This window comes from Phascolarctos cinereus, unplaced genomic scaffold, assembly GCF_003287225.1.
Source record: "Phascolarctos cinereus isolate Bilbo 61053 unplaced genomic scaffold, phaCin_HiC Scaffold_3;HRSCAF=262, whole genome shotgun sequence".
NCBI classification, from domain to species: Eukaryota; Metazoa; Chordata; class Mammalia; order Diprotodontia; family Phascolarctidae; genus Phascolarctos; species Phascolarctos cinereus.
The window spans coordinates 36,249,573-36,262,348 of NW_027555736.1; the positions used below are offsets into that span (position 1 = coordinate 36,249,573).

The following is a 12,776-nucleotide window of genomic DNA, read 5'->3' on the forward strand; positions in this document are numbered from 1 at the left end:
CCACCAAATCTTGGCCCAGGTATCCTACTGGATTATCTCAACAGCTTCCATACTTTACTAGTTATTCCTGTTCTTTGTATTTGTGACAGCCCATTTTCCAACTAACTCTCTCTTCATTGTGTTCATTCACCTGTCATCATTAACTTTTTTCTTTTTAAACAATCACAATGTTTTAGAATTTGCAGGGACACTAGAGATCTTCTAGTCCAAGCTTCTCATCTTACATTTGAGGAAACTGAGGCCCAGAGAGGTTGTTACTTACCCAGGATCACAAGATTTTTCCATGGTGCTGTAGGTGGGAGTCTTGAAAAGTGTAATGTTTAAAGATTTTTAAAGTCAGGGGATATAATTAGGGATGAAACAGGTAGGTATAGAGACAAAAGGATATAGCTTCTGTGCTTATATCTCTTGAGTTATTGTCTGACCTAAGAACTCATGGTAGCTTGAATATATGATTCCTGGTACTTTCTTGTAATCTTTGAGACACATGTAGTACCAGTCCTCCTTTTCTACTCTGGTAGAGGCCCCAGTTATAGGAATGGGGAAAAGAGTCTCCCCTAGGGGCCATTGAAACTTGGACCTGAAAGAATGCCGAGGACACACCAGGAATCAGGTGTTCTGGCTGAAGGCTCAGATGTGTACATGTTTAGGACACCTTGAATTAAATTTTGGGATCCCTACTTAAGCATTTGGTAATTTGAAAAAAGAAGCCATGGATACTTTTTCAACTTGAAAATGTTATGTAAAAACTCTATGGTAAATTTGCAACAACTATGGAATTTGTTTGATGATTGGGGTGAATAGAAATTTCATATATTTGGAAATCTTTCGTACTTTACATATCAGTTTTGCTGAAATTAGAGCATTGCTGTAGATTTTTTTTAGAGGAAGAATTGAGGCCTAAAATCTCCTAAAAGCCTAAGATGTGGAATGGATTCTCTGGGTAGCATAATGAAACATATATTATTTCTTATACTGGTAGCCTTTTAATGCCTGAAATATTTAGAGGGTTGTATAGAAAGAGAAAAACATAGAGCAAAGGGGAGTTAAGTAATAAATTTTTCTTTTCCGTTAGGAAATAGGATTACATGCTTATCATGTACATTATATAGAAGAATCTCAAATTTGAATAATTTAAAACTACTTTTCTCTCCTTTTCCCCAGTGATCCATAATCAGTAATTCAGAGTACATTCGCTTTATTTTCAAGTCCTTTGAATTCATAAAGTTTGATTAGGGTGAAATGTCCTTGTAGCAAGTATGATTTGATAGGATTGTTAGGCTCACATTTGCAACAGGTGGTTAAGAGTTTAGATTCCCTCTTTGTGGGCTTCAAAACATGGTATCTCATTGGCTGATCCTGAATAGAGATGCATATAATTGGAGCACGATGATTTAGAGCCAAGGGTATTGTGGGCACTGGGCATCTGGTGTAGTCCCTGTGTTTTACAGATGAAGAAGCTGAGGGCTAAAGAGATTAAGAGGCCCACCCAGGGCCACCCACGTCATGTCAAGTTTGTGATTTGAATAGACCTTGGGCTTAGGACCCAGGGTTCCTCTAGGCCACACTGTTTTCTAGTTCTTTAAATTTTCTCATAAAACGTCTGAATTGGCTGCTCATTAGTAAGAAGAAAAGCTGATAGTGTTTTACGGTTTACAAAATACTTTATATTTACTATGTCATTAGTTCTTCACCACAGCAGTAGCCTTATGAGATAGCGACCACAGGCATTGTTTACAGATGAGGAAATTGAGGCTCAAAGGTCATGTAACTATCAGTATCAGAGGTGGGATTGGTGCTCATGCCTCTCCAGACTCCTGAATCTATTATCCTGTCTAAAATATCTGTATTGTGTCCTAAATGCTTACTGTCTAGTAATCATTTCTCTCTTAGTCCGAGCAACAACATGTTGTGTGGCTCCATCTGGGTTAACATTTGTTGTATTCCCACTCTATAACTTCTTTAGTGTAATAGAGAATTTGAAATAGAAACAGTGACCAAAAGAGACATCGAGTAATTATGAAAGTAATGGTTTGTAGAATCTCTTGCCTATTCCCAGAAATTGGCATTCACTCTTTGCTGTCAGAATAAAGAAGGTAAATGACACTGTTGCAGATGCCAGATAGTTACTGACTTGTACATGGTTGGTATGACTGAGCTTGTAAATGACTGGATGAAGCAAAGTTATAGATAATTTTGAGGCCCTTGATCTCTAGAATGAGCAGGGGATCTCTCAGCTATACCTTTGTGGTCTTTATGAGTGGGAACGAGGTGGTTGGTCTCCACTGGAATAGTGCTTCTTTATGAGACTGCACCTTCTTTTCATAGACTTTGGGGAATAAAGACTGAAGAAGTTAATTTTTGATCTATTTACTTCTCACAGTCCCAGCCACACGACTGCTAGAGAGAATGAGCAGCATTCCCTTCCTTTTACAGAAGAGGGAGTGGAAGCTTAGGTTAAGTGACTTGCCCTGCTAACTAACACATGACAGAACTGGGAATCAAGCCCAAGTCTTAGGATTCCAAATCTAGTGTTCTTTCCACTGTGTGCCTGCTAGTTATGTAAGTGAAAAAAATATACGTTTATGATTATGGATGAGAGAATTTTATATTTGAAATTTGGTTTGTAAAGACCTCTTCCATGTAGTAGTAAAAAAAACCAAAAATAAAAAACCAGTCCATTGTCTAGCTAGTCATGAGACCTGAACATTCATTATAAATAGGTCATTCCACAAATCACTTTGGTGAAATTACTATGAGCTTGATATGGATGACTTTTGAAGTTCCTTCCAACTGTAGAAGCTGAGTACCTAAAAAATAAAATATTCTTCATTCTTTTAAGACCCTATTTAATAACAGTTAATTTTGAAACTGTACAAATAGGCACTTGGGACAAGTAAATTTGGATTGTAACGCTAATCAAACTGCTGTTATGTTTTCTCTCAACACAGTCAACATTTGTTAATTGAACATTTTCTGTGTCAGATTTCTTAACCTGCAGTTTGGGAACTTGTTTTTAAAAAAATATTTTGTAATTATTTTGTTGTAATTGGTTTCCTTTGCCATCCTGTGTATTTTATTTTGTACTTTTAAAAAAATGCTGTGGAGCAGTTAGGTGGCGCAGTGGATAGAGCACTGGCCCTGGAGTCGGGAGGGCCTGAGTTCAAATCTGGCCTCAGACCAAACACTTGACACTTCATAGATGTGTGACCCTGGGCAAGTCACTGATCCCCAATTGCCTTAAAACAAAATGCTGAGAAGAGATCTATAGACTTTAAGTGGACTGTTTAGAGAGGTCCATGACACAAAAAGAGTAAGAACTTCTCTTCTACCTTCCTTCTATTTTGATGAAAACCAATGGAAATTAAGTCCATTTAACCTTTTTGGATATTTTCATATATGGGTCTTTTTTTTTTAATGTTTCAGTACTTCAGGGACCCAGGATTTACTCTTTTTGACATGCCCTCCTTGGGTGCCCCATCACCCACAAAACAGGATAGGCAGATCCCACTGTTTTGCTATCCCTTAGTAGGTATTGGCCTTCAGAAGACATCCTGCTTTCTGGCATGGACGTTGTGCACATAGCTTTTATGCTCGTGCTCTGGTGACACAGCTGTATGCTCTCAGGCTTTCTGGCGTGGATGGAACCACATCCTTGATGTAGTCTTTGAGAAGTCAGGGTCCTTTCTTGGCTGTGATGAAGCGTTGGAGGAGGTTTTGGTTAGTACCAGAGGTAATTCACGTGGGGGTTCTATAGACAAGATAGTCTTTCCCGTTTGATGATAAATAACATTTATGTAATGATTTAAGGATCACCAAGTGCTTTATAGATGTAATCTCATTCAGTCCTCACAGCAGCCCTGTGAGGTAGGTGTGCTACATATTATTTCCATTTTACAGATGAGGAGACTGAGACTCGGGTTAAATGTTACCCAGCTGGTAGGTGTCAGACTCCAAGTCCAGTACTCATCAAGTGCTCATTCAGCTTGTGGTGTAGTATAAATGGAAGACTATAGGTTAAACAAATTGTTTCTAAACACAGAAAGGGGAAAACGTGGACTTGTGGCATGTTAACTGGGGCTGTGCAAAATTATGCACCGTGATGTTGATCTTCAGGGACGTGTCTCCTACAGAGCCATTGAAACCAAAGGAACTTTGGCTCAGAGGAGTGCAATGAGAAATGGCCAAAACGAAACCCTTCAATGCTGCTGCTATTAAAGATGATTTAAAATCTCATTTTTGCCACTTACATGTTAAAAGCTTTTAATTTAGAATTAGGAATAAAGTTATATGTAGAAGCATTAAAGCATCACTTATGTCAGCATGAAGCCAGCCTATTTTCCATAAAAAAGATTATTGTGATGGTTGTTTTCCTCTTGTTTTAGATTATATACTTAAATAAGACAACTGGTTTTAATGATTGAATCTTGAAATATTTGTGTTAAAAAGTGACTCCCATGGAAGAAAAGCAAAGTATTTTTATGGCAGCCTTGATGATACCAGTGTCCCATGGCAGCCTCCCCAGTGGTTTTGGATTTCTTCTTCCTCATCCTTTGGGAGATGATGTGAATTCATCTAGTTGTTTGTGTAGCTTTTTAGATCTGAACAGGAGAGCATCTGTATGCTCCTGTGTCCTTTGCAGATACTGTCATTGCTGCACAAATTGACCAGCAAGATTGAGTAAAGTGAAGGGAATGACATTTTTTTAAAATTAGGAAATAACATTTTACTTAAATTAACTTTTTGTTTCTTCTCTTCCACTCTTTTCTCCTCCCCACCCTCTAGGAAAACCAAAAAGAACAAACAGAAAAGTAAGGACGTTAATTTTCTTCCTTAAGACTATTTTCATTTTATTAGAGGTCTAAAATTTAAATTCATTGTTTCAATTGAATTTGTCATTAAATTATTGTAATAGAGTAATAATGTTCGTTGTAAATATGGCACATTTTATATGACAGGAAATACTTTTGTTTGAAAGGTATCTTTTTAACATTTTAATAAAGGTCATTTCAGTATAATGTGCCAAGTTTTGAACAGGGTGTTTGTAGAACTCCACTAGCAGAAGACTTGGAAACTTGTAATTTTATGTGCTACTTCTTAATTTGCCTGGCTAATCATTGTTTAAGCAAGAAGGCTTACTTAGTTTCCTTTCCTTGACCTTGTTGCAAAGTGTCTTGCTTTTGTCCTTCTTCCAACCCATTTCAATTGTGAAGAATATAAGTTAGTTATAAAGAGTACAAGCCAGAGACATGACCATCCTTTATGCCTTCTGTGAAATTTAGGTCAGCTTTATGTTCAGCCTTCTCCCTTGCTTATTTCCTACTTAACTGTTTTGAGCCAGAGAACGTATTTGTTCCATCTTCTTTGTTAAAATTTGTTAAAATTTCATTTTATCTTTGCCTTCAAAAAAACAAAAAGAGTAGCAGTGCATGTTTTTAGGGGAAGAGCATACACCTCCATATTATATGATGTGTTAACAAAAATAAAACACTTCATAATGAATAGGTATTTTTAAAAATTTGACCTTTTTCTTTTTGATGTTGCTTCGGAAAAGTATCTATTAATCTATTTTTTACATAAAAAACTTGTAATTGCTCATTACTAGTAGAGAAACTCTTTATTTGAAAACTCTTAATCTGTTCCACAATGTAATATATAGCTGTTTCTATAAAATAAATGCATGGTATGTGGTTACAAATATTCTCCTTCTGTTCAAAAAGTTTTATTGAGCAGATCCCATATGTAGAAGATATTTGGAACAAAGTAGAACTGCTTCGCTTTGTACGGACTTTTAGGAAATACATACTTAGGGTATTTTCAAGTTTAATACGCTGAGCTTGTTGCTCTTTAGGTTGTGGTACTTGATAAGTATTTTAGGGCCCTGTAGCATAATCGTAGTAATGCACACTGAGAGCGTGTAGGGCGTTGATTTTTATCTGTTGGTTTTATGACTCCCTTATTTGTGCCACAGTGTGACCTTACTTCACCTTAAAAGTATGCTGTTGTATATGTTTATTAACATTTGTTCAGCAGCCTTTTTTGGAGACAATACTCCTCAATAATAGTTGCTATCTGCTCTTCTACCTTTCTCCCTCCCCACCAATATTACACAACCAAGTTTAGGAAGTACTCATTTGAGGTCAAGTCGGATGATTTAAGTGAGCCGAAACACTGGTTAGGATGATGATGATGATGATGATGATGATGATAAATAATAACAATAACAACAACAACAATAGCTAGCATTTATATTAAACCTATTATGTGTCAGGCACTGTGCTAAGCACTTTGTCCCATTTGGTCCTCACAACAATCCTGAGGTAGGTGCTGCTATTCTCATTTTACAAATAAGGAAACTGAGACCCAGGTTAATTGACTTGCCCAGGAGCACCCAGATAGAAGTGTCTGAGGCTAGATTTGAACTCCGGTATTCCTGACTCCAGGCCTTGAATTCCATCTCTTGTACCACTTAATTTTTCTAGTGTGTTATACATATGATGAGTACCTTGCTAGGCATTTTGCTAATGAATTTATTATAAAAAATATTTCTTTGGAAGAAAGTTTGGAAACTAAAACATAGCTACAACTTTTCTGTCACTTTCACTTTTTGACTTTTCATTGGGAGAGAGGCTAAGTCCTTAAAGGTGATGTTCCCAAATGTTTGTCCTTCACCTCCTTTTCTTGTGTGTATGCTTGCTCTCCCTTGATAATATTAACTCTTATAGCTTTGATTTCCCTGCAGATGGCTCCCAGGTCAGTATCTCTAGCCATAACTTTTCTCTGGGGCTTCAGATTTGCATCTCAAGCTTACTAGAGGTTATTCACACCTGGATGTCCAACTAGATGATAAATTTCACATGTCCCAAATGGAGTAACTTCTTTCTGCCAAAAGTCTGTTTTATTTTCTAATTTTCAACCACTTAACCAGTCAAAATGTTTGAAACCTTAGTATTATCTTTGTCTTTTTTCTTCTCATTGCCTGTGTCTGTAATCGGTTGTCAAAGTGTTATTCTCCAACATATCCCACTGATGCCTTGCTTTCTAGTTCCACTGCCACAAATTTAGGATGTTACTTCATTATATGCAGCCACCACTGTTGTAGTAGTCTCTTTAATTCATTTTCCTGCTTTTTTATTCTCTTTCCTGAAATATAAGGATAGGGAAATACGGGCCTTCCTTCTCATCTAGTGTAGTGATTAAGAAGTGCTTGTTGAAGCTGCTGAAAATGGTCAGTAGAGAAAATGGGACCTAATTATAAATCAATAGCCTTGATTTTTTGGATTTCATATCTGTTAAATGGGGTTAATGATCTTTGTCAAGGAGATTTAATGAGTCCCAGGAAGGTAAACATACATATACAAAATGCTAAGATCCTTACATTTTGCTTGTGTTAGTTGAGTGGAGGAGATACATTACAGTTCTTTAACTTGACTTTTAGTAACCTCTAGATAATGGATGTAAGGTTGAATGATAAGAAAATGGAAAACAATCTGTTAATTGATATTTTCTTTAAAGTGGTAAGTATCTTATTAGCAAAATGTTTGTTAAAATCATTTTACATTCTTTATTTTTTTCTTTTAGCTCCTGGAATTGGAGAAGGTAGTAGTACCAGTGAGACACCTCAACCACCTCGGAAAAAAAGGGCCCGAGTGGATCCAACGGTTGAAAGTGTACGTTTTTGTTTCTTTGATTTTAAACTACACATAAATATAAATCCATATCTCTTCACGGTGTGCATTTAGGATCAGAATTCTAAAGTACAAAAGTTTTTCTTGACAGCATCAAAGTATTATCGTGGACTCGTTATATAGTTAGTATTTGAAAATCAGGTACCTCATACTTTGTGCAGTCACATTTGACACACTTAGCACAATGGTGCTTTTAAATTCATAAATGACCAGTATAGCTAGTTGTCTGATATGAAGTTGAATTTCTTAAAGCTCAAAACCAATTTTGCATCTATTTAAAATGGGAATTTATTTACCAAACTTCCTCCTTGCCAGAAACTCTGTAGCCGAGATATGGCACCTCTGTGTTTTTGACTGACTACTTTTTTACTTTTTTTTGTGAAGTGGCTTTTCCTTTGCTCTCAAGACATTTAATAGCTGAAGATTGACAGACCTTTCGTTCTAGTTGAGTAGATATATGATGTTTAACCTGGCCAGTAATTCCATATAATAAAAAACATTGTAAAATAGTTCATCTTATTGTGTGTATTTATAAATATTAGTTACATAGTTCTTTTGTAATTAATATTTTGAAATCATTTAAGTGTTTAATATTGTCTGCTAAATATAGACATATATATATATATATTTTGTTGCTGTATTCTGTTGCTTTTGGTTGACTACATATTGTGAACTTAATGATTCTAACAGTTTCTGTGTTTGAATTAAAATTGTAAATTATAAATAGTGGTATAGGCTAGAAATTGCTGTCTGTAGGCAATTACTCCAAACTGAACTAGAAATCAGATTGTAGTTAGTATTTAGGGATGTCCATATATTTCTTATTGATTGAAATGTCATCAATAAATATGAAACCTCAGATCTACGTTTAAAATAATTCTAAGATTTAAGGTTATAAGTTACAAGTTAGCTTTACTTGAGAAGATTTTTTTCCCCATCTGATTCAGAATAATAATTTTTTCCCAAAGTAGCTGGGTTCCTTTGATTTCATTTGAAATTTTTGAAGTGGTAGTACCATTCAAGTATTTAAATATATTGTATAACTCAATCATTTTTAGGGCCTAGAAAAATAATATGTTTTAGGATTTTTTTTCATCATGAAGAAAATATTCTTTTTTGTTTGTTCATTATTCAGGAAGAAACATTTATGAACAGAGTTGAAGTTAAAGTAAAGATTCCTGAAGAGCTGAAACCTTGGCTTGTTGATGATTGGGACTTGATTACCAGACAAAAACAGGTACTTTTTCTGTTAAGAAAATTTGACCTTTACAAGGAATATTAATTATTTGTGCTTATCTCAAAATAGGCTAGTGGCAAATGTTGCTGTCATGAGTATAGATAAGGAAGGTATTTTTAGGTGTTAGCAGCAAGTCTGTCATTCAGTGGAAAAACACTTATGTAGCTCTTTTTGCTTTCCTGTCCAGTCTTGACTTCTCAATCATGTAAGACGGTGGTAGTGAGAATAGCGTATTAAGACCACCTAACTATAGAATTTACATTTAGCCATTTTGTTATCACTTGGCCCTTCAGAGTTAACCTCTTGTAGGTGATCTGGTGCCATTTATTTATAAGTAACAATAAAATTAACATACAACATTTATGAAGGGCATAAATAAATGAATGAACAGTTTATTTTGTGCCAGCAGATGGACCTTTTTTTTGATTTTTCCTTTTATGCACCTAGTTCTTTATTCAGTACAGTTGACTTAAAATTTGACCTTTTTTAGACTCCATTGGTACTTAAGCTATCTGTATATCAGATGTAGTAAAAAGTAATTAGGGACAGGGTATAGAAACTGGGCCTGTGATTTTCCCATTGGTCTGGGCAGTTTCAGGGTGAGCAGACTTACTCTACCACCTTATGGCATCTTCTTTGTAATTTATAGTCTTGCAGAGAATTGCCGTAAGTAGAGATGTCGGACGTGTGTGGGACTACACTCCTGTGTGCAGGCAACAGTAGAACAGAGAATGTTAATATGTGGTTTTCTGAGTTGGTATTCGGCCGGCAGGTATCCTTATGTACATATGCTTGATTCTGTTGATGTTGCATGCCACTGGCCTAGAGCACTAAGGATTTAAGTGACTTGTGTGGGATCACACGGCTAGTATGTGCCCAAGGAATTCGTAATCCTTCATTAACTTTAATGATGGCTACATTAATGACATTTGTGTCATAATTTTTTTTAACTATCTTTTTGTTTTTACATAACATTAATTTCTAAATGTATTCACTTCCTTTTCCCAAACCAGAGCCATTTCTTATAACAAAAAATAAACAAAAGAAAACAGGTCCACAAAACTTAGCCAGCTGTGAGCTAAAGTTCATTGTATTCGCACTGCTCCACAGCCGTGGGCCTCCTCATCTCATCACTTTTTTTTTTTAAGGCGGTTGGGGTTAAGGGACTTGCCCAGTGTAAGTGTCAAGTGTTTGGTCTGAGGACAGATTTGAACTCAGGTCCTCCTGACTTCAGGGCCGGTGCTCTATCCACTTTGCACCTAGCTGCCCCTGTCTCATCACTTTTATCATGGCATAATGTACTTACCAAGATCTCATCTGGGCCAGTTAGCATTATGTTATTGAATTAGGGGAGACTGTCCCCTTGAGGGGACATGGGTGCCTCTTTCAGGTCTTTGCCCACCAAACCTTGGCGATATTAAGGAGGTTCAGATAACTGAGCAAGGTTGGTAATGGTGTATTGAACTCCTTTCAAGGTAAAAACAAACTGCCTTTGACTAGTCTCAGCTATGAGAATAGAGAAAACAGTATTGGTGAAATCAGTAACTTCATACCAATAGTCCTGGGCGTGGGCTACCTGGTCTACCATGTTGAAAAGGCCAGAAATGGCTGCAGCAATTGGCTGAACAACATTATTCAGCTTTTTATAACCTATAAATCACTATGTACTATCTGCCTTCCTCAATTCATATAATGAGGTACTTCAGTCGCCTTTATCTCCATTACTAGGGGAGAAATAACTCACACATCCCAGCTCAGTCTCTGGGCCCACATTGTTGAATATTGACATTTCATGCAACTCCAGTGACTACAGTTTAGCTCTGCCTTCGTATGTGTTGCCATAAGCTCTCTTGCAGTTTGACTCCTTGTGATATCCGTATTCCTCCTTGTTAACCAGCGTGCCTGAGACCTAAATAGCATCTTCTGCCCACCTTCGCCTCAGCAAGAAAGCTCTTTTCCTTGGTGGTCTTGCACCCTGACCCTTTTCCCCCTAAACAAAACAAAACAAGAAAACCTGATGGAAACTGAGGTATAGGCCCATCGAGGTTCCTGATAGAATATCTGGCAGCCCCTGATGTGATGCTGTGCCCCCCTGTCTGGGTCACAGTGACTCAGTCATATGATTTCCAGTTCCTCTGAGGTCCTGTACTTAAACAGCCTGATCTTGGGCAATCTTGGCCCTTGCTCTACTGGAATTTGTCAAAAAAAGTCCCTCGAGTTGACTATGATTTTTAAGAAGTGTCCTGAATTTAGGTGTGGCAAAAGACTTTTACTGCTCTGGTCCTGGATATTCTCTTGGGCACCTCCAGTAGGCTCATCATCAATCATTTTGTCTGTCCAGTGTATGTTTTTTCTTGGCAGAAAAGAGCATCATCTCTTTCTTGTCACTAAAATAGTGGCTGCACTTCTTTCCTGGGGCCCTAGGTGGCGCAGTGGATAGAGCACTGGGCCTACAGTCAGGAAGACCTGAGTTCAAATATAGTCTCAGACACTTACTGGCTGTATGACCCTGGGCAAATCACTTCACCTTGTTTGCCTCAGTTTCCTCATCTGTAAAATTATCTGAAGAAGGAAATGGCCAACTGCTTCAGTGTCTTTGCCAAGAAAGCTCCAAATGGGGTCACAAAGAGTCAAATGTGACTGAAAATGACTGAACAACTACTGCCACTTCTTATTATTCCCGTTGCCCCCCCTTTTTTTTTTGTGGATGGCTGGTTATATTTATTAGGATAGCTGCTTGGGAGTACCCCAGTCTTGATCTGACACTACACCCTTTGATCTGCCCAAGTCTTCATGGTGGTCTGGTAGAGAAGACCCAGGACTAAAGCTCAATTCCATTCAAGTGAGGTTCTGTCCAAAAGGCAAGATCTCACTCTGCCTGAAAGAGCTGGGGAGCAGATGTAAGTCTGTTCCATCTAACCAACCCATCCTTCCTTGGCTATTTATGCTCATCTTTGTGAGGACTTGTATGCCAAACTCCCTATTTTAGCCATCTAAAAAGGGACAAAGTGTCAAACTGATCTGGATCCTAGCTGGCTCAGCTGGCTTTCCAAGAGCAAATTATCTCTAAGTAGATGGGACTCCTAAAAAATATTTGGGTACATGTGAACCAAGTGACTTTCTTACTTTTCTTGGATTTGTCGATTTCTCCATCATCAAGTTACTGTAGTATGACTTGTGCTATGGTGGAGTAGTAATAACAGCTCACTTTGTAGACCTTTAAAGTTTGCAGAATGCTTTACTTACACTCATATTTCATCAACAGGAAGCCAGGCATTACTGGTTGTTTCCTTTACCAGTCTTCTATGGAAAAAAACATAATGTCATTGACTAGTTTTAAAAAAATTTAGTCAGTTCCATGGCAGATTGATAAGTCAAACTAGTGGTTGTTTGACTTTGTGTAGAGAAGTCCATTTGATTGATTTGCCTTTCTCTTTCCCTTTCCTTTCTCCCCTTCCCTAAGATACATAACTTTTTGACTTGAGTTATTTTACATGAAAGACAGATGCGTATTATAATAATTGCGTAAGGAATTTTGATTTATGTAAATTACTCTTCTTCCTTCCCTCCTTCCTCCAAGCTGTAGAACTGTTTGACTCTAGTTACCATGGGTTAAAGGATAGATTTTGTGTGTGTGTGTGTGTGTGGGTGTGTGTATTTATGTATATAGTGTTACTGAATTTCTTATGAAAGTTTGACCTTGGTAAATCAGAACACACTGCCTTCATAAACGTGTGGCTGACTGACTTAATAATAGTCAGGCCCACTCTTATTAAGCAGAGAGCGGTGGCACCACAGGCGGCGTGTAGCGTTCGTTTGGAATGTAAGTTTGTGTGTGCATTTTTGAGGAT

At 37.2% G+C, this 12,776-nt stretch overlaps 1 protein-coding gene across 4 annotated transcripts in view; it reads left to right on the plus strand.

Annotated features, from left to right (window-relative positions):
• Positions 1-12,776, plus strand: part of MORF4L1 (mortality factor 4 like 1) — a 41,464-nt gene that overhangs the window by 22,196 nt on the left and 6,492 nt on the right. For all 4 annotated transcript variants that reach the window (XM_020975969.2, XM_020975970.2, XM_020975971.2 and 1 more), the window contains 3 exons: positions 4,786-4,811; positions 7,582-7,670; positions 8,824-8,925. In XM_020975969.2, the coding sequence (XP_020831628.1) occupies positions 4,786-4,811; positions 7,582-7,670; positions 8,824-8,925 (217 nt within the window). The remainder of the gene's footprint in view (positions 1-4,785; positions 4,812-7,581; positions 7,671-8,823; positions 8,926-12,776) is intronic.